This window comes from Taeniopygia guttata, chromosome 6, assembly GCF_048771995.1.
Source record: "Taeniopygia guttata chromosome 6, bTaeGut7.mat, whole genome shotgun sequence".
In the NCBI taxonomy this organism is placed as follows: domain Eukaryota; kingdom Metazoa; phylum Chordata; class Aves; order Passeriformes; family Estrildidae; genus Taeniopygia; species Taeniopygia guttata.
In genome coordinates, this window is record NC_133031.1 from 10379926 (window position 1) to 10403766 (window position 23841).

Consider the following 23841-nt stretch of genomic DNA (forward strand, 5'->3'; position numbering starts at 1 on the left):
CCTGTTGCCTCCACCCACCCCTCCTGATGGGGAGCACTATTTAGCTCAGCCCTGGATGCTCCTTTTTTTTCTCTTTGCAGGAATGGTGCTGGGCTGCAGCTCTAGCCCTGCTTCATCTGGGTCTTTTTGGTCTTTGGCTCTGGCTTCTCAATTTGGCTGTAGAGCTGCTCCCTGCGATGTTTTATTCTAAAGTAATTTCCCGACATTGTCCTTGGGAGTGTTCTGAAGGATTTAGACTTCTAGCTGCTCTCTCCTGACCTGGCAGCTTCTCAGGTAAAGTGGGGCTGGAGCCTGCCTGCTGGAGGTCTCTGTTCTCCTGGTTGTGCTGCTGTGTCTGATTTCCAGCGCTGGCCCTCAGTGTTTTCTAATGCAGAGCTTTTTACACCAGTTTTACTTACTGAAAATCATATTTTGAATATTTCTTCTGATATTTTATATTTGTAAATGAGTGGTACTAATTTAATAAGGCTTTTGTGAGTGGGCTTAATTCAATTACACTTCTATTGGTGACCTGTCTGAAAATATTTTATGTGAAAAGGCCTTCATCCTGTGATCCTTCTTCCTAGGGAACGTTGAAAACTAGTTCAGACTATTGTAGTCAGGTTTTTTAGACATACTAAGTCAATTTTCACTTAAAGCCTCATGTTAACTTCTTTTAATAATATATTAGCACAGTATTCTTCTATTTATGTCTGTGAAGCCTGATTCACATTAGAAATCGCTGTTGTATAAACTGCAGTGATTTTATATGCAACACAAATTGGTGTTAATCCTTTTTCTAGAGATAAAATATTAATTCTGTAATAGCTTAAAGCATGGGTATTTGATATTAAGTGATAAGTAAATAAACAATTTCATCCCTCCTGGTATGCACCAAACCAAAATTCTCAGCATTTCCTGTTATTCTTCAGCTTCCCAAGACTGGGAGAAGTAAGCTTTCACTGAGTTAGTCAACAATGACAATTGGTCTCTCTTGTATGGCTCCAGTCTTGTGACAGTGCCCCAGGACCCTTTACAGACGAACTGCTGCAGTCTTTGCTAATTTAAATTTGCATATTAAACTGGGCAATACTGTAGTATGTTATGAGCAGAAATTTGATGTTTGCTGTGGGTTATGCAATGGTCCTCACTCCTTCTCTGATGCTCCAGACTGTTCACTTCCGCAGCTCCCAATTGAGAGACTTCCTTACAAAGTGAGTTCCTTATGGGCGGTTTCTGTTTCAGATATTTTATGTTCCAGCTCCCTGATTATTACTGTCCAATAACTAAGAAGTTGTTTTTAACTTTTCTCCAATAACTAAGAAGTTGTTTTGGTGCTGCTTTTCCTCTTGCTGTAATCAAATTGATAAGCTGGCTAGAGAAATCATGCAATATTTTTTGTAGCACCTGAACAATTTCCAGCCACACTAGAGCACGTGGCTTGAAATAACAGAAAGAATGCTTCTCTTAAAATTGAATGTACTAGAGATCTACTTAGTGATTAATCAGAATCTAATAGATAATGTAAACTAATTGTATTCAGGAACAGTAGACAAGTCAAGGTTTAACTTGCTTTTTGAGCACTGAGAATTGCTTAGACCAAGTGGATGTAGGGGAATAAGGTGGTGTACAACTGAGACTGTATCAAACATTACTACCAAAGCAGAAACAAGGGAGAGCCTTGAGGTTTGAGAAACATGGACCTCCACAGGCTCTATTAAGGTAAAAGACAAGTTCAACCAGACAAGATTACTTTTCTCTACTTACAGAAGGCTCTTTTATGCCTTTCATCACAACTGATAACCAAGAAAGAGGTCCTTCTAAAGGCTTGAGGTCTTCATTAAAACACTTTGCTCTGCTATATCAGAAAGGCTTTCTTGGAGTTATTATTTCACATAAAAAAAAAAAAAATAGATGTTTCCTAACATCTATTTTTTTTTTTTTTTGTAAGTAATGTAACAAATATACACTGGGTATCCTGCTGCAGAAGAGATAGAAAAAAGACCCTGTCATTTTGTCATGTGGTAAAACAGGTTGTAATTATAAGTATTGTGTCTTGTCAATGCTTTTACATTAAAAATCAATAGCTATTTAAATGAAACTGTACTCAAAGAAATCAAAATCAGCCCTCTTCCTTCATGCAGAGCAACCTGTTGCCCATCCCTTCTGTATAAGACACTGCTTACTTAGATACAGACAATTGCTTGTGAAGCAGACATGAAATTTTAACAGCTGCCTCTGGCTGGGGCCTGTGTCTTATCTCAGAAGGTAGCTAATCTTTCTGTGATTGCATTTGTTGGAACAATGTAATCAAATGAAGGGACAAAACCTACTTTCATTGTTTACTGTTCAATAGACCGAATTAGATTGTAAAACAGATTCTAAAGTAGTTTACTGAACTCATCTTAATGCTATTGTTTTAAAGAAAATACTCCTATCCTCCTTGTCTAGCTTCTAAAACCAGAAATATGCTGTTCTTGAACTAATTTACAAGCAACCAGGTAAACATCTATTTCACAAAACAGCTGTATCTATAAAATAATTCCTAAATAGTGACTTTCTGGTAGTGCAGGTCATGGGCTTCTTTTAAACTGTTGATTATTTTTTAGAATAAGCATAGACTTTTCCAAATTATATTAATTCAACTAATGAATTATATGCAGCAACATGCAATAGCATGCCTTTTCTCTGTGGGTGCAGAAAAGGCACATTTTCATGTTTTCATCTTATCATGGAGTAATGTCATTCTCCTCAAAGGAGGCTTCCTTCATTACCTAAAAAAAAAGCTTCTAAGTCTGCACCAAATATTTGAGTGAAAGCTTTTTAAAGGTCTTATTAAAAAGTCTGTGCATTTAATTAGCCTGCTGGGTGTGCAAAGAGCTCTTTGACACAGAATTAGAGTGGGACTGGCTGATGAGAAACTCAGAATTGTTCCAAGCAATACCAATCCCACATTAGTTTGCTGCAGGTATGATTCCCTGTTAAGAAAAATGGCTTGCTTTTGTGCTTTTCCATTTTTCTACAAGACTAACTGTTCTTCCTCAAAGACTGAAAGATGGGGAAATTAAAAAAGGATAAGTAAGAGAATGGAATGAATGAGAGATACAATTTGGGAAAATGGAAAGGAATGAAGGGTGGGAGGAAAAAGAATGGGATGAGAAGAACAGAGTAAGGTGAAAAAGGTGACAAAAGAAACACACCATCACAAAGGCAATATTCCTAGTGGAACAAGGACAGCATAAGCTGGGTAAATGAGCTATTGCTTGAACTATCAAGATTTCACAGAACACCATTTAAATAGTAATAAGTGGCCAATAAGTTAGGAGGCCATCTTACTGTTAATTTTTTCCAGTTACACTCAATTTCCCAGGAGGATTCCCACCTGATGACATCTTCTGCACTGGTAGATCAGTGTGTACAACACTATATAAAGTTATTCTTCTCTTCCTATACAAACTCCTAAAAGAACCCAACCCCTCCAATGTCTGTCTCCAAATCATAAAATTTATGATTTACCACAGGTTCAGGGGTGACTGAGAACTCACTCAGAGTTTTGCTTTTACCAGAGTGTGCCTTAGTCTAGCACAGTGGGCTCTGGTCAGACCTGTAGGGATGGAATGCTCTTAATTTTTCATTTGTTTAGCAAGGTCATGTGTTCATGAGCATATTAATATTTACTTTCCTAGCCAACAAAAGGGTTGTTAAAACTTGTTATGCCTTAATCTACCATATGCATTAAAAAAATTACAATCAACATGACTTAGTACATGCTTTAGTTTCAGTTACCATAAGCTTTATAGCATTATGAGGTTTGATAGAGGTTAAGGGATTCCAGTTATACTATCACACTGGTTCTTACAGACCTTCTGCAATCTTATTTTATACCTTTTTATCTATATCTGGAAACTTGCCCAGTTTTTTGCGAATAGTTTTATTAATAGAATTTGCATTAGCTGTGATTTAACCTAATTTGCTATTTCCAGATAGTTTAGTTTTTGACTTGCCTTTCAAGGAAGTGACAACTTCTATGCACAAAAAGACAGGACCAAAGGGATATAACAAAGGGAAGAAAACTAGTAGTGGGATCTGAAGTTACTAAAAGTCTTTAGAATGAGGAGGGAAGTAACATGGTCAGCATTTGCACTAAATTTTGGAAGTCTCAAAGGTCTGCTGGTTGCTTTAAAAAGACTTTATACCGAATTTCAGAATTCATTTTCTCAAGAGAACTATCTTTGGTTTTCCTCCTTTGTGTGTGGTGGCAATGAGAAAGATGCCTCTTCTCTTTCTTTTTGTGTGCTATTCATTATTAGGAATATCAGTCTTTTGGTGAGCAAAACCTGCAAGAGACCTTTTCCATCTGCTTTGAATATTCAAAGACCATTCCTGTCTGAGTACAGCTGCTCTTCAGAGGAGTCCCTTTTTTGAAGAGATGATTTCTGCAACAGACTTGATGTACAAATTTGGAATCCTCTCACATAAATATTATGTCAGAACTGTTCGTAAGATCAAAATATTTCATGTCAATAAGTATTCCTTATACAAGATACATTTGATTTGACTTATTAGTTTTATAACAGCCGTATTAACTTCTAGTGCTAGTTAGTGCTTTACTAAAAAGTTTCTTAATTGTTGTCCCTTAGCAAAAGATAGTTCAACTAGTTATTTCTTACTGATGTATCCTGAAAAAACCCTGAATATCCTCTCATAACCTTTTTGAAAGAAAGATATTTTTAGTTTAGAAGCTCCAGGCAAAAAATATTGAAAGGACCTATCAAGAGACTTATTTTTACAGTTCTTTTCTTGAAAAAAAAAAAATCAGGATCTGCTTTTCATATCACTTGAAGATATAATACTGGGTTTTGCACAGACAAGATTGTCCATCCTCTGACTAGGGCTAATGTCAATGTTCAGGCAGGTTGCTTTTAGTAAGCCTTCCACACCACTAATGACTTTTCAGTTCCATTAGTCTGCTATGTATTATTGATTTCAGGCATTATTGATTACTGCTGCAAGTAGATTTATTTCTGTTCCTAGAGAGTAAAGGATGGGCACCTCTGTTTGATGAATGGTACCTTAGTGCTTGCTTTGGTCAGTTCTGTGCTGACTCCTTCCTCTGCTCTTGTCTGTCCCTTTTATTATGTGTTTTCTAATACTAACTTGAATGTTAGGTGCTTTCCATCTACCTTCTCTGTAAGAGAAATTTGCACTGAACTTTGGAAAGTATGAAGTAGTACAGAAATGAGAAACTCATGCATGTGCAGCACTGTGTTTTTCAAAGTTAACAGGGGGTTGTTTCATTTGTGCTGCTCCTTCCAGAGGCTGACTCTGCCCATGGCTGCTCTGCTCCCCAGGGGTCAGGGCTGCTGGTGGTGGCACTGTGCAGCTCTTCAGCCACTGAAGCAGCTCCTTATCCCACCACCCCCAGGTTCCAGATTCTCTGTAGTTCCCAGCTGCACGGGGTAACTGGGTGCTGGATTTCTTCCGATTCATCCAGGGCAGTGCAGTGCACTTTGGGTTTGTGACCAAGCTGCATAAACCAGATCCAGCTCTCCAATCTCTTGAATTCAAAGACTATGAACTTTGGCTCCTTTTATCTTTTTAACTAGTAACTTATTACACTGTATGTGTTCTTCTGGCTATCATTTAGTCTGCACTTTTGAGTTGCTTTATATGTTGAATACCTGAACTTCAGTTATCAGCACCTCTGTTCAGTACAAGCTGTATATCTTTGGCTGTTTTCTGCATACTCTTCTATAGCTTATGGCTTATGAGACTACAGACATTTTACTCTTTAACAGATTATATAGCTCATCACCTGCCCTTTTAAGGCCCTCACTATTTCTGTTGCACAGATACAATAATTTGACTTCATTTTTCACTGTCAGCACTGATAATCTACACCATATTTCAAAGTAAGGGGGTTTTAAGTACTTAAATGGTATTTTGGGGAAATCTTACGTAATATCAGGTTATCAAATGTCTGTGAGGATCAGTCATTCAAGTTAATTCTCTTTTTTTAGCATGTACTGCCTCCATCAGCTGTGGGACAGAAACACAAACATCACATGTCTGTGTAAATTAAGACTTAGGACTTTCATATAGAAGTTAGTGAAGGTGATTGTAAAATAAGACTTATATAAGTTCTAAATGCACCTGGTTTCATGTGCCTGGGTGGTGTTTTTCTGTTAGACCTGTCACCTAATGGCCATTATTTTTCTGCAAGGAGACAGAGGGAAGCATTCTGTATTAAACGGAGCAGAAAGTTCTTCACCTGTCCTCAGCTGAGGACAGGTGGTTAAAAAAGTTTTCCTTCATGTGAAGAAAAAATATTTAATTTTAAAAAGCTGAGTAATTTCTATCTTTTGGTAAATAAATAAGTTGTATCCCGAATTTAAACAGTGTCAAACTTCTGCCTCATGCAATTCTAATTAGAAGAAAACAAATTGAAAATTATTCCTCAGAGTTTAGTTAGGTACTTACCCTGTACAAAAGATCACTGGCATCTTTGACTCCTACATGTGTATTTTCAGAAAAGTACCTCAAGTGACCTCACAATAAGTACATAGGTCAAGTTCCAGAACCAGGGGTCCAAAAAGGCTCATGCACAGATGATCATTAAAGGAATAAATACTCATCTCCCTATGAGTAGATATTTCTCATATATCCATAACTCCACTGGCTACTAAAAATTAAGAGCCTGGTCCCAGTAGAATGGCTGGAGAATGAAAAATAGTCTCTAAAGTCTTGCCTTCATTATTTTTCTGTGGTCAGTGAATCATGATGAGCCTTTTACTGCTGTAATTTCAATAAGCAAAGGTAAAAAACTCAGAAGCACCATAAAAGTACAAGAAAAGCCTGAGAAACAGCAGTGATTATAAATTATTCCCGTGTTTATGTTGCCTTACTGTGTTAGATTTTTAGTTCTACTCAGCCTCTCCATTCTTAGGGCTAATTCTTATTAAAAAACCATGTTCCTAAATCTTCAGGTAGTCTGGGTGCTTCAGTTGCAGGCACTTCTCTGGAATGTGAATCTCAGCTCTGATCATCAAACCTTGAAAAGCTGAGCTTTTAGTAAGATTATCTAGGATATTAAAAAAAAATGTTCCATTAAAATTGGTGAAGCAAGAATTCATTTTAAGAGGAATAATTTCTCTTCCAATAATTAGAAGAAAGGAAGGAAAGGGAGTTTGAGTCTCAGCTGGTTCATTTTGTCAACTCTTTTGAAAGGCACTTGCATATCATGAAGATCTGCTAAGCTGAGCTGAAAACTGATTTTGTAGTATGACTCTGTTTTAAATTATACAAAGCCTTCCAAGAGAGGCTGTGTTAGCTTTCAGATTTCTGTGCTTGTGCTCAAGCTAAAGAGCAATTTAGCTTGGACTGAAATAACTTCATGGTTCAGATTCCAGCCTTTCTTTTCCCAGACTTTTACATTGACAGCTTGAAACTACATTCTTACCTACATCCTGAATCCTTTTACAAACCCACAAAAGCCCTATCAGCATTTGAGTTAGATCACTGAAATATGGGTTGAGAAGCACAGATTTGCTGAGCTGCATGCTATTTGAGGCTGAAAGAGTATTTTGGGGAAATCTCTCCATTTTTTTGCACTCCTTCCTGGCATGCTGCTTTCAGTCACTGGATGGGGGTTTGACACACCTTTGGACTGACTCATAATGGCCACTCTCATGCTCTACTGATTATGCTCCAAAAATAGGTCTGAGTTTCTTTGGTATTGAACTTAAGAATGATGTCATGAGGTTTTTTTGCTCATGGAGTAGCCAACCATTATAACTGTTGTCTTGCTGTTTGCAGAGTACCAGAGCAGACTGAGATCTCTGCAGTTGTCTGATGATGGTAACAAGTTCTGATTGTTGCCCAAGAATGTTTCCCTCTGAACTGAGAGATAAATAACCCTGCACTCTCACTCTAAGAGAAATCCAAGAAAGTAACTGTGCCACAAGTCAATGAACTTGAAAACAAAGACTTTGTGGGCTTTTAAATATGTCCATAGTCAGGAATATAATAGCAAAAGTTTGTCCTGATTGCATGGTTAGGATGTTTTGAACTTCATTTAAAATTGTGGAGACAGACGTGATTGTATTTCTGTTTGCCTCTTCTCCCTGAATATTAGTTATTAAAAATGAACACTAAAAAAGTAGCATTTTCACCTCTTGAGTCAAAGGAAGCAGCAATGCAGTTGTTTAGTAAACTGTATGTGTATTAATGGCAAAGGTTTAACTTTTTGGCTGGATAGAGTTTTGTTTTGGTGGGGGGAGCAAGAGAGGATAGAATAATTATTAAATTATGTTTTGCAACTGAAGTTGCAAGAAAGGATAGAAACACACAAAAAATGTTTTTGTGATCAGGGAGAAATGCCTCTTAAATGTCCATTTTTTGTTGAGGTGTTCTATGGTCTTAAGTTTCATTACTGAAACTCTGCTTAGAAAAGAGCACGTTCTTTTTTCTCCCTAGGAAACAAAGTGGCTGAGTCATTCATTGGAAGTGAGATAAGGCCTGTCTAAATCTGAGGATCATGAATCCACTGGTTTATTTCACAGGGAGAGGTCAGTCACTCCCTCCTGGTGACATCCTTGACTTTGTACAAGAAGGAAACTGTCTAGTGGTGTGCAAAATCACTCGAGTATCCTGGGGGCTCAAGACCATACTCAAGGCTGTATGTTGTTAATATGTTTCCTTTTTTTCAAGTACATTTGTAGCCATCTGAAAGAGCAGATAGAGTGCAGTGCCCAGGTTTCCCTATCACAAATATGAATTTCAGGATATTATTTTAGTGAAAATTTGTTACAGTAAGTAGAGATTACATGTTTGTCTATGTTTGTCTACTGTGCAGAAAAATTATTCCCCAGTTATGTTTTTGTAGTTTGCAACATCATCTGCAAGTCATGAGCAGGAATACCAGTTCTGAAGGGAGTAGGCTGAATCATAAAACTGAAGTAAGAAACTGCAGTTTGACTTTCTGAGAATTGGTGCCAGTATTTATCACTTCATACTGGTTTGCTTCTGAGATGTGTGTGTAGCCAGAAGGCTTACTCTTTTGCTTTTTAATCTCTGAAGACCATTTTTAGCTGTCCACATTTTTATTAAAACAGAACACTGACATTTTCTTGTAGTCATACTGAATTATTCACAAGTTCACCCAAAAAATTAAGCTGAGTATATTTGTTAAGTGAATTCATGGCATTACCAGAAAATGGAAATCCTACTACATTTGCATTGCTCTAATACTTTGAAATGTTAGGCAAGTGAAAACATGATCCCAGCATGGAATAAAAAATCTCTGCTCCAAAGAGCTTGTTATCAAAGTACAAGGAGATAAGAAATGGAGGTGTACTAGTAGGAGAGGGGCAGATAATCTCAGACACTATAGATCAGTGGTGTCAACATGGCCAGCAGGCTGTGTGTGCCTGAAGCCCACCTATTGTCAATGTCTCTTGTTGCCACTGCCACCAGCATGCAGAACTGCATGGAGACCAGCAAATCATGCGTGGTGGAAACTGTGTTCAGGGAATGATGGAAATGGGCATCCCTGGCTGACAGGATGAGGGAGCTGGCAAGCCAGAGCTGTCTGAAAGATGATAGCTAAGCTGGAGACAGAGAATCTATCAAGGCTTTTAAAAGTGAAAACCAGAATATCTATCTGATTTGAGAGAAAAGAAGGGTGGAGCGTTGTCAAAGTGCATGCAGGGAAACAACAGTTAAAGAAGGGAGCTAGGAGAGGATAGGATCCAAATGAAAGGGTCTTAGACACAGCTGTACACAGTCTCACTTGCACACTTGCAACACTTGTCTGCAAACGTGTGATAACTGTTCTGTACTTTCCATTAATTAAGGTTGGACTAAAAGGATGTCATAGCAACTGAAACAGAAGTCACTGAGGATCCAGAGGAGGCATTCAGCACAGTAGATATTAATAAAGACCACACTGCAGAGCTAAACAAAGAAGAACATGTTCATTTAGAGGCCTTATGCTGACACTTGGGAAATCAGAGTCCATGGTGATAACAGGCTGGATGACAGCCCTAGCAGAAGAGTTTATAAAGAAACAGACATATGGCTTCACACTTATGTACACTGAGAACCTCTGATAGTATATCTGCACTGGATTCTGCTCTAGCTTAAGCATTAGGTCTGTTTGATTTCAGACTTTGTGTGAAGAGTTTCAAGTTGCAGCAGGGACAAACTCCTCATAATGTCTCTGGTTTCAGTGGCCATTACAGAATCCTGCCCAAATCTTGGACACAGTTGTAGCTGAAACAGCATTTGGTGCAGGTTGCTGCTGGCTCTTTTGTCTTGTGTAGGACCCTGAAATTTCTTACAGACACAGATAAAATATTCTCTGGCCAGTTTAATTTTCATTTGCTTGTCAGGCACTTTTCAGAAACAATTAAAATACAAGATTTTCAAAATCCAGTGATGTTAGTAAGTGGTCTGTTTCTTCCTTCTCATCCTGCTCCAACTTCTGAAAGCACTGGGCACAGTGCAGTCTAGAACAGCAAAACAGGGTATCTGCAATGGCCAGCAGTTGCTGGGACTTGAGATGCCTGCTTATTTAGTGCATAAACAGAATTTTCTCCCACTAGTGGCTTCACAATTGTGGTTTGCTTTTTTCACCTACATAACCACTAATGGTATTTCTTGAAATGATAAGATTTCTTTCACAGAGATGTTGTAAGACAAGATGTGTGTGGCAGAAAAAGTAATTGTATAGCCATCAGGGCAGCAAATGTATTTTCTGCATATAATTTGTGCACAATAGTGCTATTATCTAAGGAGAAAGATGATAATTCTTTAATACCAAGTGGCACTACACTTTGTTTACCCTCTGGTTATCATGAACTATTATTTCTCAAATATCAAGGTTTAAATTTTTATTGCTGTGTGTGGATAAAAATTGCTTATAGTGTTCATCTTTCCTTAGTCTGTTCATCAGAGGTCTGTCTCTCTCCATTACTGTCCTCTGTCTTACCTGGCAAGGTATTTCTGCAGCCCCTCCCACAAGAGGCTCAAGTCGCTGAGTTCTGTAGAGTTTATAAGTAACTACCACATAAGCAGATGGGAGTAAAAAACCAACAATCAAAAACTAAACAGTACCAGTAGTTCTTCCTGTAAGCAGTACAAGCTCCATGCCAGTGCTGACCAAATCCTGGCACTGTTGTCTGCCATGGGCCACTGTGTGTACCTTTAGTGGCAGCCAGCATTTCAGTAGAGGGAAAATTATTGATATAATTTCTATACAGTTTTATTTCTCACCCCTCCCCTGTCAATAATCCTCCTCTTACTGGCATAGTATAGTAGCTGGGAAACACACAATTCTGCTGTATCTCTGCATGAGCAAATCTTTCATAATGCCTGCTTTCAGCAAAAATTGCAAGTAGCTTCGACACCACCATATGCTGATTCCACATTTCAGCCTAGTGTAGACTGACTTGTCTGTGATAGAGACATGGTTTATTAAGGGGAAGAGAATAACAAGGGAAGTTTTCTTTAAGTTTTGTATCTAATTATTGCCAAAAAGATGGGGCATTTTGTCTGCAATGATACAGCAACTTTTCAGTTGTTTTTAAAATATGATTTCTCCCTGCCAACAGCAGGCACTAAGCTGCACCAGCACAATCAGTTTTAATTCACACATATGAGAAGGCGAGAGCTCTTCTTTGGAACTAGAAGTAGGGAAGCTTCCAGCTGAAACTGTTTGAAAAGAGTTTGGCTAACCAGAGCTCCTTAGAGAAGGGTAGGCTTTGCAAAGAGGTTAAGCCATAGGAGACAGGGAAGGATGAATCTGAGGGCTCACTCCACAAATCAGGGTTAAGAGGCTTTTTTTGGAGGCACTGCAAATCCAACTTGGCTGATTTTGAGAGCTCTTTCTGCAACTGTTTTGTGTTCAGATTCTGTGAAGAAGGACAAGAGGGACAGACGTGGGCTGACCTTTTCAAGCTAGCTGGCCTTGAAGCCATGAACCCCAGAAGTAGCTGGAAACACAACTGGGGAAACTCAGGAAGAGAAGCTGCTGGATTGTACCTTGCCATAGACTTGCAGCCTAATGCCATATACAGGGCTACATTCAGACTGGAGAGATCGCTGATGGAATCTTTCTATCTCAGTGGAAAAGATTTTGGTTTTGCTAAGTATTAGAAAAAAATCTTGTGTTTGAAGGGATCCTTCTAAACCATCCTTTCTGGTCTGGCCCTTCTGTACTTGGCCCAGGCCTGGGATTCTCCCTCTCCTGCTGTCGGGCTAAAGAGCCCAGAGTTAGAGGTTGCTGGCTGCACCCTAGAGTTTGTGTCTTTGCTATTCACCATAGATCTTGGCTACCCTACAAAATTAGAACTACCCATGAAGTGAATTACTCACTTTTGTAGCACAATAAAAACCATGTTGATTTGATTTACTGTTTTCTATTTTATCTATTGATTTTTGAGGAGCCCCAAGAGTATATTCCCATGAGAGGCCATACAGAACTTTGTATTCAGTTTAACAATTTTATTTACAAAGGGTCTTCTTGCCTTCTGTCACCTTGCCAAGTTGCTGCAGGCATGAAAAACTAAATTTAATTTTTATGATTAATAGAGCACACAGAAGATATATATTACACAGCTCTCTCCCTGCCTTGTTATTTGGGGTGCCAAAAATTGTAGTGCACACTCTGAGAACAGCTAAGAAGTGGGAGAGCTCCCCTCTGACAGATCTTAGCTGTTAAAAGGCAAAAAGAACACAGATGGTTGAAACCAGAGTTTTGTGTAAGACAAGCAACCAGTTTTCACCTGCATATCAAAGCAGATATATTTGTTGCAGGTACCAGTACAAAAATAGGGCCCTAAAAATGGTTCTGACAGAACCATGTTTTCAGATGTTGCAGCCACTGAGAAGCAATACCAAACGAGATTCCCAGGACTCACACTATACAGGGGAGCTGTGTGGGGAAGGCTGCTGTGGACTCAGATTTTATAGTGTGATTTTGCCTTTTGAAAAGCAGATACTGCAAATAAATGGACACTCAAATGAAAAATTGATAGTTCTTCCATTTATTCTATCACTTATAGGATTACCTAGCATGTCTAGAGGGCAAGCAGAGCATAGTCTGAGCACTGAGAATTGTCTTCCCCAAGATGTTTTCAGGAATTGTTGCTATCATTCCCCACATCACAATCAGGAAAAAAAAATAAAATCACTCAACTTATTAACAATACAAAAAAACTTTGTTTTGTGAATGCCTCCTTTATGGTAACTCAAGACCCAGACCTGTGTCTGCACTCAAAGAAAAGTGCAGACTTTACCTTTCCCATTTCTGAGTAGTCTGTTCCTCTTTCTGTATGCTGGCCTTGGAAACCCAAATAATCTTTCAGAGAGTTTAAAGAAGCCCAGGTGAGCCATTGTAAAAGTGCCTCAAAGTCATTAATGCCTAGCTGACCATGCCCCTGGTGGTTTAGCTCTCCTGGCATTTCCCAAAAGCAGTCTGTTTATCCTGTAGGCAGCAGATTACCTGTTCTTGCGGTGCACTCTCTATTCCTGGAGATGAGCTAACACCTAATTCCACCCACAGCTCCCAGCCAAAGGAGAGGAAAATTAGTTCTTTTCCTATCATTGTGAAAGAAATCTTATACTCATTTGGACTTTAATTAAATTTTATCCAGGCATTATCTTTCCCTTTTTCTGTTAGACAATTTTCTCAGTTTCCTGGAAGGGTCCCAGAGGCTGTGGTCTTTCTGCTATTTTTGCCTGTAATTTATAAAAAACTGTGAACAGAAGTAAATTATCAGCAGCAAGAGGCTGCCTCGGGTCTGGCTGAGCTGGAGCTCATTCTTACATCACAGCCCTCCCTGAGCTGGGCTGTGCTGGTACCCAGGAAGGTGCTGTTCACACCTCAGTGTTCTGGCTCTGGCTGAGCAGTGCTGGCACTGCAGCAATGCTGCCTCTCCAGCATTCCCCCCTTGCCAGAGGGCAAGATCTTGGCAGGGGCCATAGCCAGGACAGCAGATCCAGCTGACCAAAGGGATATTCCATGGTATTATGATATCTGCTCAGCAGTGAAAGCTAAGAGAAAGGAGAATGCAGGGGGCACTTGTTATTACAGTGTTTGTTTTCTGTGATAACTGCTGTGCCTACTGAGGCCCTGCTTCCTGGGTATTGGCTGGCCACCTCCTGCTGATGGAAGTAGAGAATAAGTTTTTCTTTTCCTTTGCTTCCACACACAGCCTTTGCTTTATTAAACTGCCATTATCTTGAGCCACAGGTTTTTTCTATCTTATTTTTTTCCCTCCTCATCCTGCTGAAGAGGGGGAGGGATGGAGTACCTTCGTAGGCAGCTGGCATCCAGTTGAAAGCAAGACTCTCAAGGTGGGAAGGCTGTTCTCACCATAGTTCAATGTGACAGAATTCTGAGAGATTAACGCTAGGCAGGTTTTCCTTTCTCTAGAAGTCACTGGAGCACAATTCAGACCTGGGCCACAAGCCAGGTGAACTTTCTGCATGTTTCACACACAGAATTTGTGGCAGAAATGTTGGAAAGCTGTAGAATGAACTGATGCCTTTGGAAAGCACATGGGGTCATAAACTGATATGTTTTCTCCATTAGGCTTCCCAGAAATACAGCAGAGGTAAGATTTTGGTAGAGAATAAACAAGGGAAAGAGAGAGAGGCCATATTTCCCTCCTGATCCACAGGTCTTAATGTTATGATTAACTTCAAGTGAAATAGTCTTAACTATAAAGAAAAACAATTATTGCTCAACAGAATACTTAGCACTGTTCTCTCTGGTTTAACACTGCATATAAAGCAAAGAAAACCTGAGAGAAAAAAAGGTTTTGTGAGTGATTTGCTGTGTGACTCCCTGAGCCCTAGGGACAGATAATGAGATGTCTCATACTTCAAACCTTGTACAGTTGTAGGATGATTCCTCTCCTTCCATGGAAGCCGAGTCATCACACATAAAACAGGGCAGCTGAATTGCCTCTTGCAATTGGCCATAATAAAGGATCACACAGCTGCCATCATATGAACACCTCCACTGGCCACGAATCTGAGTGTTAGGGTCTCATTTGCAGAAATAGTTTCCCTAGCTTGCAAGAGCTGAGTGTTCCCAGAAGCAGAGTCCTAAGGCTAAGGAAGGATACCAAACAAGTAGCCCTCTTTGGACTAGCATCTGCTTCCCAGTGGGAAAACTTTCTCTCCTTTACACTGCATGTTCTTTCATAAATGCTCTCAGGAACTGCTGAACTAATCAAAGTAATCTCTCTGCAAAGGTGTGTATATCAACACCAAATCTAATGAAGCAGGAAGACAGCTTCTGCTTCTATAATGTCTAATTTACTTTAAAAACATATATTTATTCTCTTATTTGATTACTCTGCTGAACATATTACAGGCTCCCCTAAAAATGCCCAAAAAGTCAGTGCTTCCAGGCTAACTGGAAATGAAATATTTTCGGTGCATTAACTTGTTGTTAAGATGAGAGGAAATAAGAAGGAAGAAAAATGTCATTTGTGACCCAGAGAAAAGGAGAACTTTATGAACAAGCTGTATGTAAACAGATTGAGTGTTGGCATTGTCCAAAACTAAGACAAAGCAGAAAACTAAGATTATCTAAGCAATGAAAATGAGAATGTCAAGTCAAAGATCACATCTGATCTAGTATTTATTCTTGAAGATTGTATGTCTGAAACTTTGTCTTATCAGTTTGACAAGATCAGGATGTACCTGTGTGCAACTCCTTTGAGTACAAAGTTCACACATGGGAGACCTACCATTGTCTCATTTCTCTGCACATCAATAATTTCTGTACTTTCTGCTCTGCTCCTTGATAAGCTTCAATTGAAGATAGAACAAGCCTTTGCCAGTTTCACGTTGTGGCTTTCTGTAATGACATCTTCTGACTATTTAGTAGTAAAATGCAAAATTATCTTCCAAAAAGGTCCTGTCCCCCAAAATGTCCAACAACATTGTTTGCTGCAGCATCATTACCGTGCAAGTGCTGTGCATGCAGAGGGGTGGATTTGGAGTTCACATTAGCGTCTCTAGACAGTCATACATTAATGTCACATCTACCATTGCCCTGATACTCATGTTCTGATGTCACACAGAGAGAAGGGAAGAGGACACTTTATAAAGAGACCATAGAATCTCAGACATTGGCAAAGGTGAAACTAGTCAGTGGATCAGCCACCTCTGGGTGCTGTTCTGCCACAGCTGGTTTAAATCTGGCTTGGTTGCATCTACCAACACAGCAGGGCAGGGACACCAGATGAAATCTCTCTGCCTTGCACAATGGACCTGCTAATAGTTATTCTTAGGGTGTCATGGTTTGAGAGCCTGTAGACTCTTAAGAAGCTCTCTTCTGGTTAATGTTCAGAGGCCTGGTGACAATAAGGATTGCTTCCCTCTTTAAATGATTATCAAAAGGATTGCATTCCCTTAAATGACTATCAAGGGAAACTGCAACACTATAGGTGAGTGCCTTTCATTAGAGGCACAGCTCCCATTCACACAAAGAAAAGCAATCCTTCAGTTTATGGTTAGGTACTGCAGGTGTTCATTCAAGGAAAGGTACATGTGCAGAGCTGGGGCAATGCAATTCCCACCATTACTAACATAGCCTTCTCACAAAGGCTTTCCAGTAACAGTTCACACCATCTATTTTTAATACCAACTGCAGTGAAGCTAATAGCTTGCATCAGGGTCATTTGGACAGTGAGCGGAAGGCCTAAACTCTGTGATACTTAGGCTGCAGTATGTACTAGAAGCTTTTTCACACACTGTGCCTAATTCTCTGTTGCAATTAAACTTCACTTTACAACAGTAATGGGCCTTCAACTGGGAATACAGCAATTCATGTCTTTGCACAGTGGAATGTAAAGCCAGATTTGTGTGAATGAGAATCCGTTCATTCATGTGTACTTTACCTAAACACAACTGAAAAGAAAGCAGGCAACTCTTGAAACAGATGGATATTTTCTGTTCTCTACCTAAGGTATTTGTGTGGGTTTTTTTGTTTTGTTTTGCTTTTTAACTAAAAAGCAGAAAAGGATGATGTCAGGTTTTATCCCTATGTTTTGTTTATTTTTAGAAGTAGACCAACAAACAACCATGACCTTAATTCTACAAGACAAAAGTGCATACAAGCACATTGTTAAATATCAGAATCTATTTGAGATCTGACAGTTTCACCAGAACTGTACACATGTATCTTTAAAAGCAGACTACAAAAAACTAACTCATCAATATGGTGAAAAAAACTGTATATTTAAGACAGATTGAACTCCACCTTTTAACTTTGGTGTCTTCATACAGAGATAGTGTGGGAATAGCATTACAATTCAGACATAAATTGGTCAAAAGCAAAAACCAGGCACCAGCACTTTTAAGTGAGCATCAGTTTTCTACTGTCATTAAAGTGAAGCTGGAATCAGATGGAACAAGCTGCAAACTGGGCATGTGCGGACTCTGCCCTCTCCCGTATTTAAATGGAAGCTGCTGCTGCTGCCCTTCGCTGAGCTGATGATGGACTGAAGCAATCTGAAGCTCTAGTGAGAAACTCTGCACTGGATCTAACACCATTCCAAAGAATCTAACAACCTGCTTCACACACACAAAGGTAAAGTGGCTGACTTAAATTCAGAGGACAGCTCTTCTTTCTTGGTTTTACTTAGATTTTATTCACCTGAATAATCAGCCCATTCAGAAGGGGATCTTTTTCCCTCTGAGAGCACCAAAACTGTGGAGTCCTTCAACGCATGGAATGGCTCGGAAGCCAATGCCTACACACAGATGGATCTGCTTCTCAGAGCCCCAACAGTAAGTGTTTTCTGTCACTTAAAGCTGTAGCATGTAGATCTCTGGCAATGCTGGCATTTGTAGGACTATAAATGGACAGTTAAGAAGCATGTACACATTTTATGCTATAATGCAATAATGCCATAATGAAAACTTTAAAATTTTATTTTTATCCCTTTGGCTATTTGTTTAATGCAGCAAGGGCTGTACAAGCAGTGTTTTTTAGCAGAGTTGCATGGGCAGAAGACAGGCAGGAATGTCTAATGGCAAAGTGCATCAAATATGTTGCAAACTATCAAAACGAGATGTTCTTGTATGTTAAACTGTTGTTTAGCAGTTCAAACACGATGCTCTCTTGTGTTGTTATTCAGGGCAGAAATCCCCATAATTTCTGTAATTATATGTAAGTGCAGTGTAGTGCTTATGTAAATGTTAAAAGAGTTATGTGCAGTTACCCAAGAAAGTTTTTTGGAAGGTTTTCTCAGGTAAGTCCTATCAAAGCTCCTTCTGAGTTTTTATATACTAAAGAGAAAGACATTTTCCTTGGAACTGTGAAAGTGAGACTCTGTTGTGATGACACTTCAAGATGGAATTTTTTAGGTTTGCTGAAAATTTTCTCTGTCCAACCTCACAAGCCTGAACCAAAGGAGTTCAGAAGTCCTCTTCCTGGCTTTGTGTCTCATCATGTGCTGTTTTTACTAAAGTCTGTTTAAAAGTTTAAAGTGAAAACATGAACCAACCTAATTTTTAAAGTTTTTTAAAATCTATTTTTTAATAAAACATGGATATCTGCAGTATATTACAGAAAAATAAACAAGTGTCCTGAGCCAAGGCACTTAAAAGACGAAATTAGATGGATAACATGTGAAGAAGGATAGCAGGAAAGGAGAAAAGGGACTGAAGAGTGCATGGCAAAATGGAAAAGGATTCTGGGGACACACTGATTTACACTGGAAAATTAAAAATTGATCTTTTCCATATTCTGCTGAGCAATCTCATTAGCTATCCCTTTTCTCTCCCTAGGTCAAGTATCTGTATCACCAAAATTTTGCATTTTAACTTGACACAAAGACTGGCTTAAGAGAGTCTCAGGAGTGAAAGCAGTGTGTGCTGCTTGTGGCCGAGATTAAATCCGGAAGATAGGATACAAAATCTGCTATCCAAATTGCTCAACAGGACGAGCATCATCTATGGAAAGCCCTGCTGTCTACTGGAAAGAGGGCTTAGCAGTTAGCGTCACCCTGCTGAAACCATAATTGAGGGGGGATTACACTCCTCTCTGTGCTGCCTGTCATCACAGAGCAAGTGCCCACAGAGGCAAGCACAGAAATCAGAGAAAGGACCTGTAAAGGAAAATAAGTGTTATCAGTTGTTTAAGGCTTCTTTGTAGGCAAGCAGTACAAACACCACACAAGGAACCCCAGGAAATTACAGTGTTTCTGGTCAGATAGTTTTTCTAAATGATGTAATTTGTTGTAGTGTAAAAGGCCTAACACTATATACACTATATACACTAACACTTATACAACTATACAGTTGTATAAGTCAAACTGTGTGAATAAGTGGTTTCCTTACCTGCGTTTATAGGAAAATTAAGAACAAAGAAACTTGCTATATTGCCAAAGTTCATGCTGGACTGCCAAAACTTGCAATGTTTTGTAACTGAGTTCTCTTCTATTATAACATTCTTCCTGCAAAACCAGTGCCTACAGTTTGAAGTTAGATGAAATAAAAGCATGATGAGATATAAAAGTTAGATGAGATAAAAGCAACCACATAGCACTCCCTATTTTTCTTCCCCCTTTAGTTGTCTTGTTTTACACCAAATTAGATCCAATCCTTCTGCCATATTCAGGCAGAAGTAGCTGAAAAAATGTCTTAGACATAGTTTTTCCTACTCCTGGCTTTGGAATTGATATCATACAGATCAATCAATCAGAATCAGCACTGAAATATGTTCAAATGCCCAAATGACCTTATGAGGATTTCTTCTTTCCCTGTAGCTATGACTAAACCTGATCTTATACTCTTGCCATTGTGAGACTGTGAGAAGTGGGCTATATCAGGTATTATTTACTATGAGTATTTGCTTGCATGGCCTTGCTTCCTCCATCATCACTGTTAGCTTTAGTAGGACTTCAGAAATAAACATCTCCAAGTGAGTGATACTTAAGTGATATGATTATATTTCCTCACTCTGAAAAAGAACAGATGATTTTGCTCGGTAATAGTTGAATTCTATTCTTGGAACCTTGTCCTTTTATCACTTATACAGAAATGCTTTTCTCATGCTATGGGGATGTGTGTTGGACTTTCAAAAATGGTGTATCCTCAACTAGAAGTAATTCAGAGGTTAGCTGGTTTGGGTTTTTTAATTTAATCAATTGTGAAGTAACTATTTAGAAAACATTCTCTTTAGGAAACTGTATGATAAACGGATTCCCAAGACAAAACAGATACAGGCATCAAATATTCCTGGGTTTAACATCTGATATAGACTTCCTTGTTACCTGGACAAATCACTTAGGAATCATGGTTTTGGTTTGGATTGCAAAGGAGTCCCATTATCCTTTCAACTGTCCTCAGATTAGTGTCTTGGAGGGTCTTGACAAACTTTATTGTGAAATACAAGTTCTGCCCTATGTGCCTCAATGAATCTGCCCTGTGACTGATTAATTTTTACTCCTCTGCTTGCACCAAGCCTTAGTCTCTCTTCCTAAAGAAGCAAGCTGGTTCCTCAGATTGTCCCTCAAGGAAGAATTCTGCCTCCCTTGCAAGCAGCTGTGCAGCAGGTCATAAATATAGAATAATGAAGCTCCATATTGTGCTGCAGCAAGGATTTAGACATATTTACCTATAAAACATATGCTTTTCTCCAAACCCCCAGAAATCACCTCAAGTTTGTAAGTCTCAGGCAAGTTTACTGCAAGACAACTGAAAACATAGATCTGCTTTAGCTGTTTTGTTGGAGGTGGTAGACAAATATTCCTCTAGGGAAAACAGTGAGCATTTTAAGAAGGCACACTTCATAAAACCTAGCTGCTTCCCTCTCCTCTAGTGCTTCCACAAGGACATCCTACCAGAAAGAAACACATTGACACAGAGCAGCTCCATAACTTAACTCTGCATCTATTGAGGCAAATGACAGAGTAGGATTTGGCAAAGGATTACAACTATAATATGGAGGATTAAAATTTATGGAGGACTAAGATTTTCCATTCCAATGGATAATAACACTGTTTTGGGGTACAAACCAATTATTAAGACGCTTCTTAAAATTAGATTCCCACATCACTGTTTATTATGCCCATTTGGTATCTCTATGAAATAGAGGCTAAAGGCAGGCTGGTATTTTGTCAGGAATGCTTGTCTGAACCAGTGTGGCACTTCTCAAATTGATTCTGTGAAACTATACTGTAAATAAATAATAAATTATATGCCTTCCAGAGATTAAGAACATTAATTTTTACAAAGCTCTAGCAAAAGGCCTGTTTTCACACATAACCAAAGTTATAAAACCTGCTTTGAATCTTGACTAAAGGTGAGAGAGTTGGGTTTGTTGGGCCTGGGGAAGAGATAGCTTTGAGGAGATCTTAGAACATCTTTCCAGTACCTGAAGGGGGACTCCAAGAGAATTCAATGGGGAAAATTTACAAGTGGTAGGACAAGGGGTAATGAGTTCTAGCTAAAAGAGGGTAGGTTTAGATTAGATATTAGGAAGAAATTCCGTACTGTGGGGCTGTGAGGCTCTGAACACATTGCCCAGAGAAGCTGTGGATGTCCCATCCCTGGGAGTATTCAAGGCAAGGCTGGATGGGGCTCTGAGTGACCTGGGATAGTGGAAAGTGTCCCTGGCCATTGTAGGGGTGTTGGAACTAGAGGATCTTTAAAGTCCCTTCTGTGGGATTTTTTAAAATTAGAGGGTTTTAGGTATGTCATAAAAAGAAAGCTTTAAAGACAACAATATGGTGATTTAGAATTAAGTAGTAGCTGTGGGAATCCAGGGCTTCCCTGGAAGGCCTGGGACCCTGGCAGGGGTCAGGAACCCCCCTGTACAGAGCCCCCAGAAACACCGTCTGTGATCTCTGTCCATGGAACAGAGTTTTCAATATTACAGGATGAATTACAAGCTCTGAGTGTTTGATATAAGTAATAATTAAGTTTGGCACAGGTGCAAAAGTAAAATTTTAGGATTCTAGATTAGGAGTTCAAAGGGGACAAGATGGAGGAAATTGGGTGTGTCTTGTCCTTTTTCTCCTTCTTCATGCCCTCCATGTTTCACTGTAGTGTTGGCATTTTTCTGTTGGTTCAGGCTGGGGGCACGCTGTTCAACGTAGGTGACAGATATTGGCACATTATTGTAAATCCAGCACAGGTAGTTTGTGGTATTTAATGTTTGTAACATCCCACTGAGGGCAGAGCCCCACACGCTGCCCTGCAGGACAGAGCTGCGGCAGGGCAGCAGAACATGTTAGAGATAAACAGAATAAACAACCTTGAAACCAGCACAGACGAATTATGGCTTCTTCTTTGGCAACGAGGCAGAAAGACAGAGACTTTCTACAATCTCGGAATCAACAATACCCACAGATTCCGACAACCCAGTATTTGTGCTTGGGATTGTCATGACCCACACGCAGGACCTTGCACATTGCCATGTTGAACATCATGCAGTCTGCATGGTCCCCCCTCTCAAGCCTGTCCAGGTGCCTCTCCAGGATGGAATCTCTCCCCTCCAGCATGTCAACAGCACCACACAGCTGAGTGTCATCAGCCAAGCTGCTGAGAGTGCCGTGCCCTCAATCCCACTCTCCATATCGCCAACAAAATGTTAAATAGTGCCAGTCCCAGTCCAAATATCTTCATTATGAGGTGTTTGTAGAAAGAAGGTTGAACAGAAAACATGCAACACTGCTGTGTATTATCACTGCAACTGAAGTAGTTGTTCAGAGTATTCTCAAAGGACAAGTGCAACAATATGGATTGCAACAAGGGGATTTTTATTCTCCCCTGCCAACCAAGTACTTGTACTGTGTAATGATAATAGAAGACAGAATAAACAGGGCTAATGCATTGGAGAAACTAAATAGAGAAAGGCTTTGGGAATTATCTGATTTCTTGATTATCCTGCTGACCTGATTTTCTCAAGCACTATCTTTTTCTCCCTGTTCTTTCTTTTGATTCTTGCAGAAGACACAGGGCTGAACTAGATACAGGCATGTATTTTTGTCTACTATGGAAGCCATGTGTATGTATGCAACTTAGTGATGGATTTGAAGTGCGTAGGTGTGATCTAATGCCCTCTCAATCAACCAGTACCTTTATTTAATGTAAAAACTAATAATTGTATTTCCAATTAAAATAGTGGAACTACTTTTTTTTAATAATTGATTTTTCTCTCTTAGAGAAGACCTGAGTTGTATCCTCTGGTAAAAATCCAAGGTCTACAGGAAGTCCACATTAAAATGCTAATTTATTTCTTTTGCCACACACCTTTTCCTGATAATATATGTAGTTTTATAATTTAGGCCCTAACACTGCTCCAGTATAAATAGTATCCTTTTCTTTTTCCTCACACTTGACATTTTTATTTATTCTGAACTTGTTTCATTAATAAATGATTTTTAAAGTCTTCTACTTTCCCTTGACTAATCTTGGCTCTCTTGCAATTTCTCTGTGTATTTATATTTATCTTTGAAATTTTTCCTTGTCCTTAGTCCTCCACAAATTTAATTCAAATTAAATCCACTTTAATCTATTCTTCGTAGCCAAAACAAGTTCCTTTATTTGCTTCATTTCATTACATTGATCTAGTTCTGATTAAATTGATAGCTACAGGGGAAAAACTATCAGAAATCTCCCTTCCCCTAATAATCATAATTAACTCTGTGCAGAACAGCTGTTTAAAACTGTTCTAGCGAGAAGACTAAGGAGAAATAAAACCAACCCAAACCAAAGAACACATGATCTCATTTCTTGAAAGAATTTTATCTCAGACTCTCCCTACCCACTTGCTATTAGTATGGGATTATTTTTGTTAGTTTACTGGCAGCGTGTTGAGCACAGCAAGTT

The 23841-nt window shown here is 39.2% G+C and overlaps 2 protein-coding genes across 10 annotated transcripts in view; one reads left to right on the forward strand and one right to left on the reverse strand.

Moving 5' to 3' along the window:
• WAPL (WAPL cohesin release factor) overlaps positions 1 to 23841 on the reverse strand; it is a 134379-nt gene that overhangs the window by 81587 nt on the left and 28951 nt on the right. The gene's annotated exons all lie outside the window — the stretch shown is intronic.
• OPN4 (opsin 4) overlaps positions 3646 to 23841 on the forward strand; it is a 38386-nt gene continuing 18190 nt past the window's right edge. For 2 of the 7 annotated variants that reach the window (XM_072931457.1, XM_072931455.1), the window contains exon 1: positions 3646 to 17790. In XM_072931457.1, the coding sequence (XP_072787558.1) occupies positions 17764 to 17790 (27 nt within the window). In that variant the 5' untranslated portion in view covers positions 3646 to 17763. Of the gene's footprint in view, positions 17791 to 19772; positions 19836 to 23841 lie in introns of all 7 variants that reach the window. The other 5 variants (XM_072931451.1, XM_072931456.1, XM_072931453.1 and 2 more) reach the window with 4 other exon arrangements.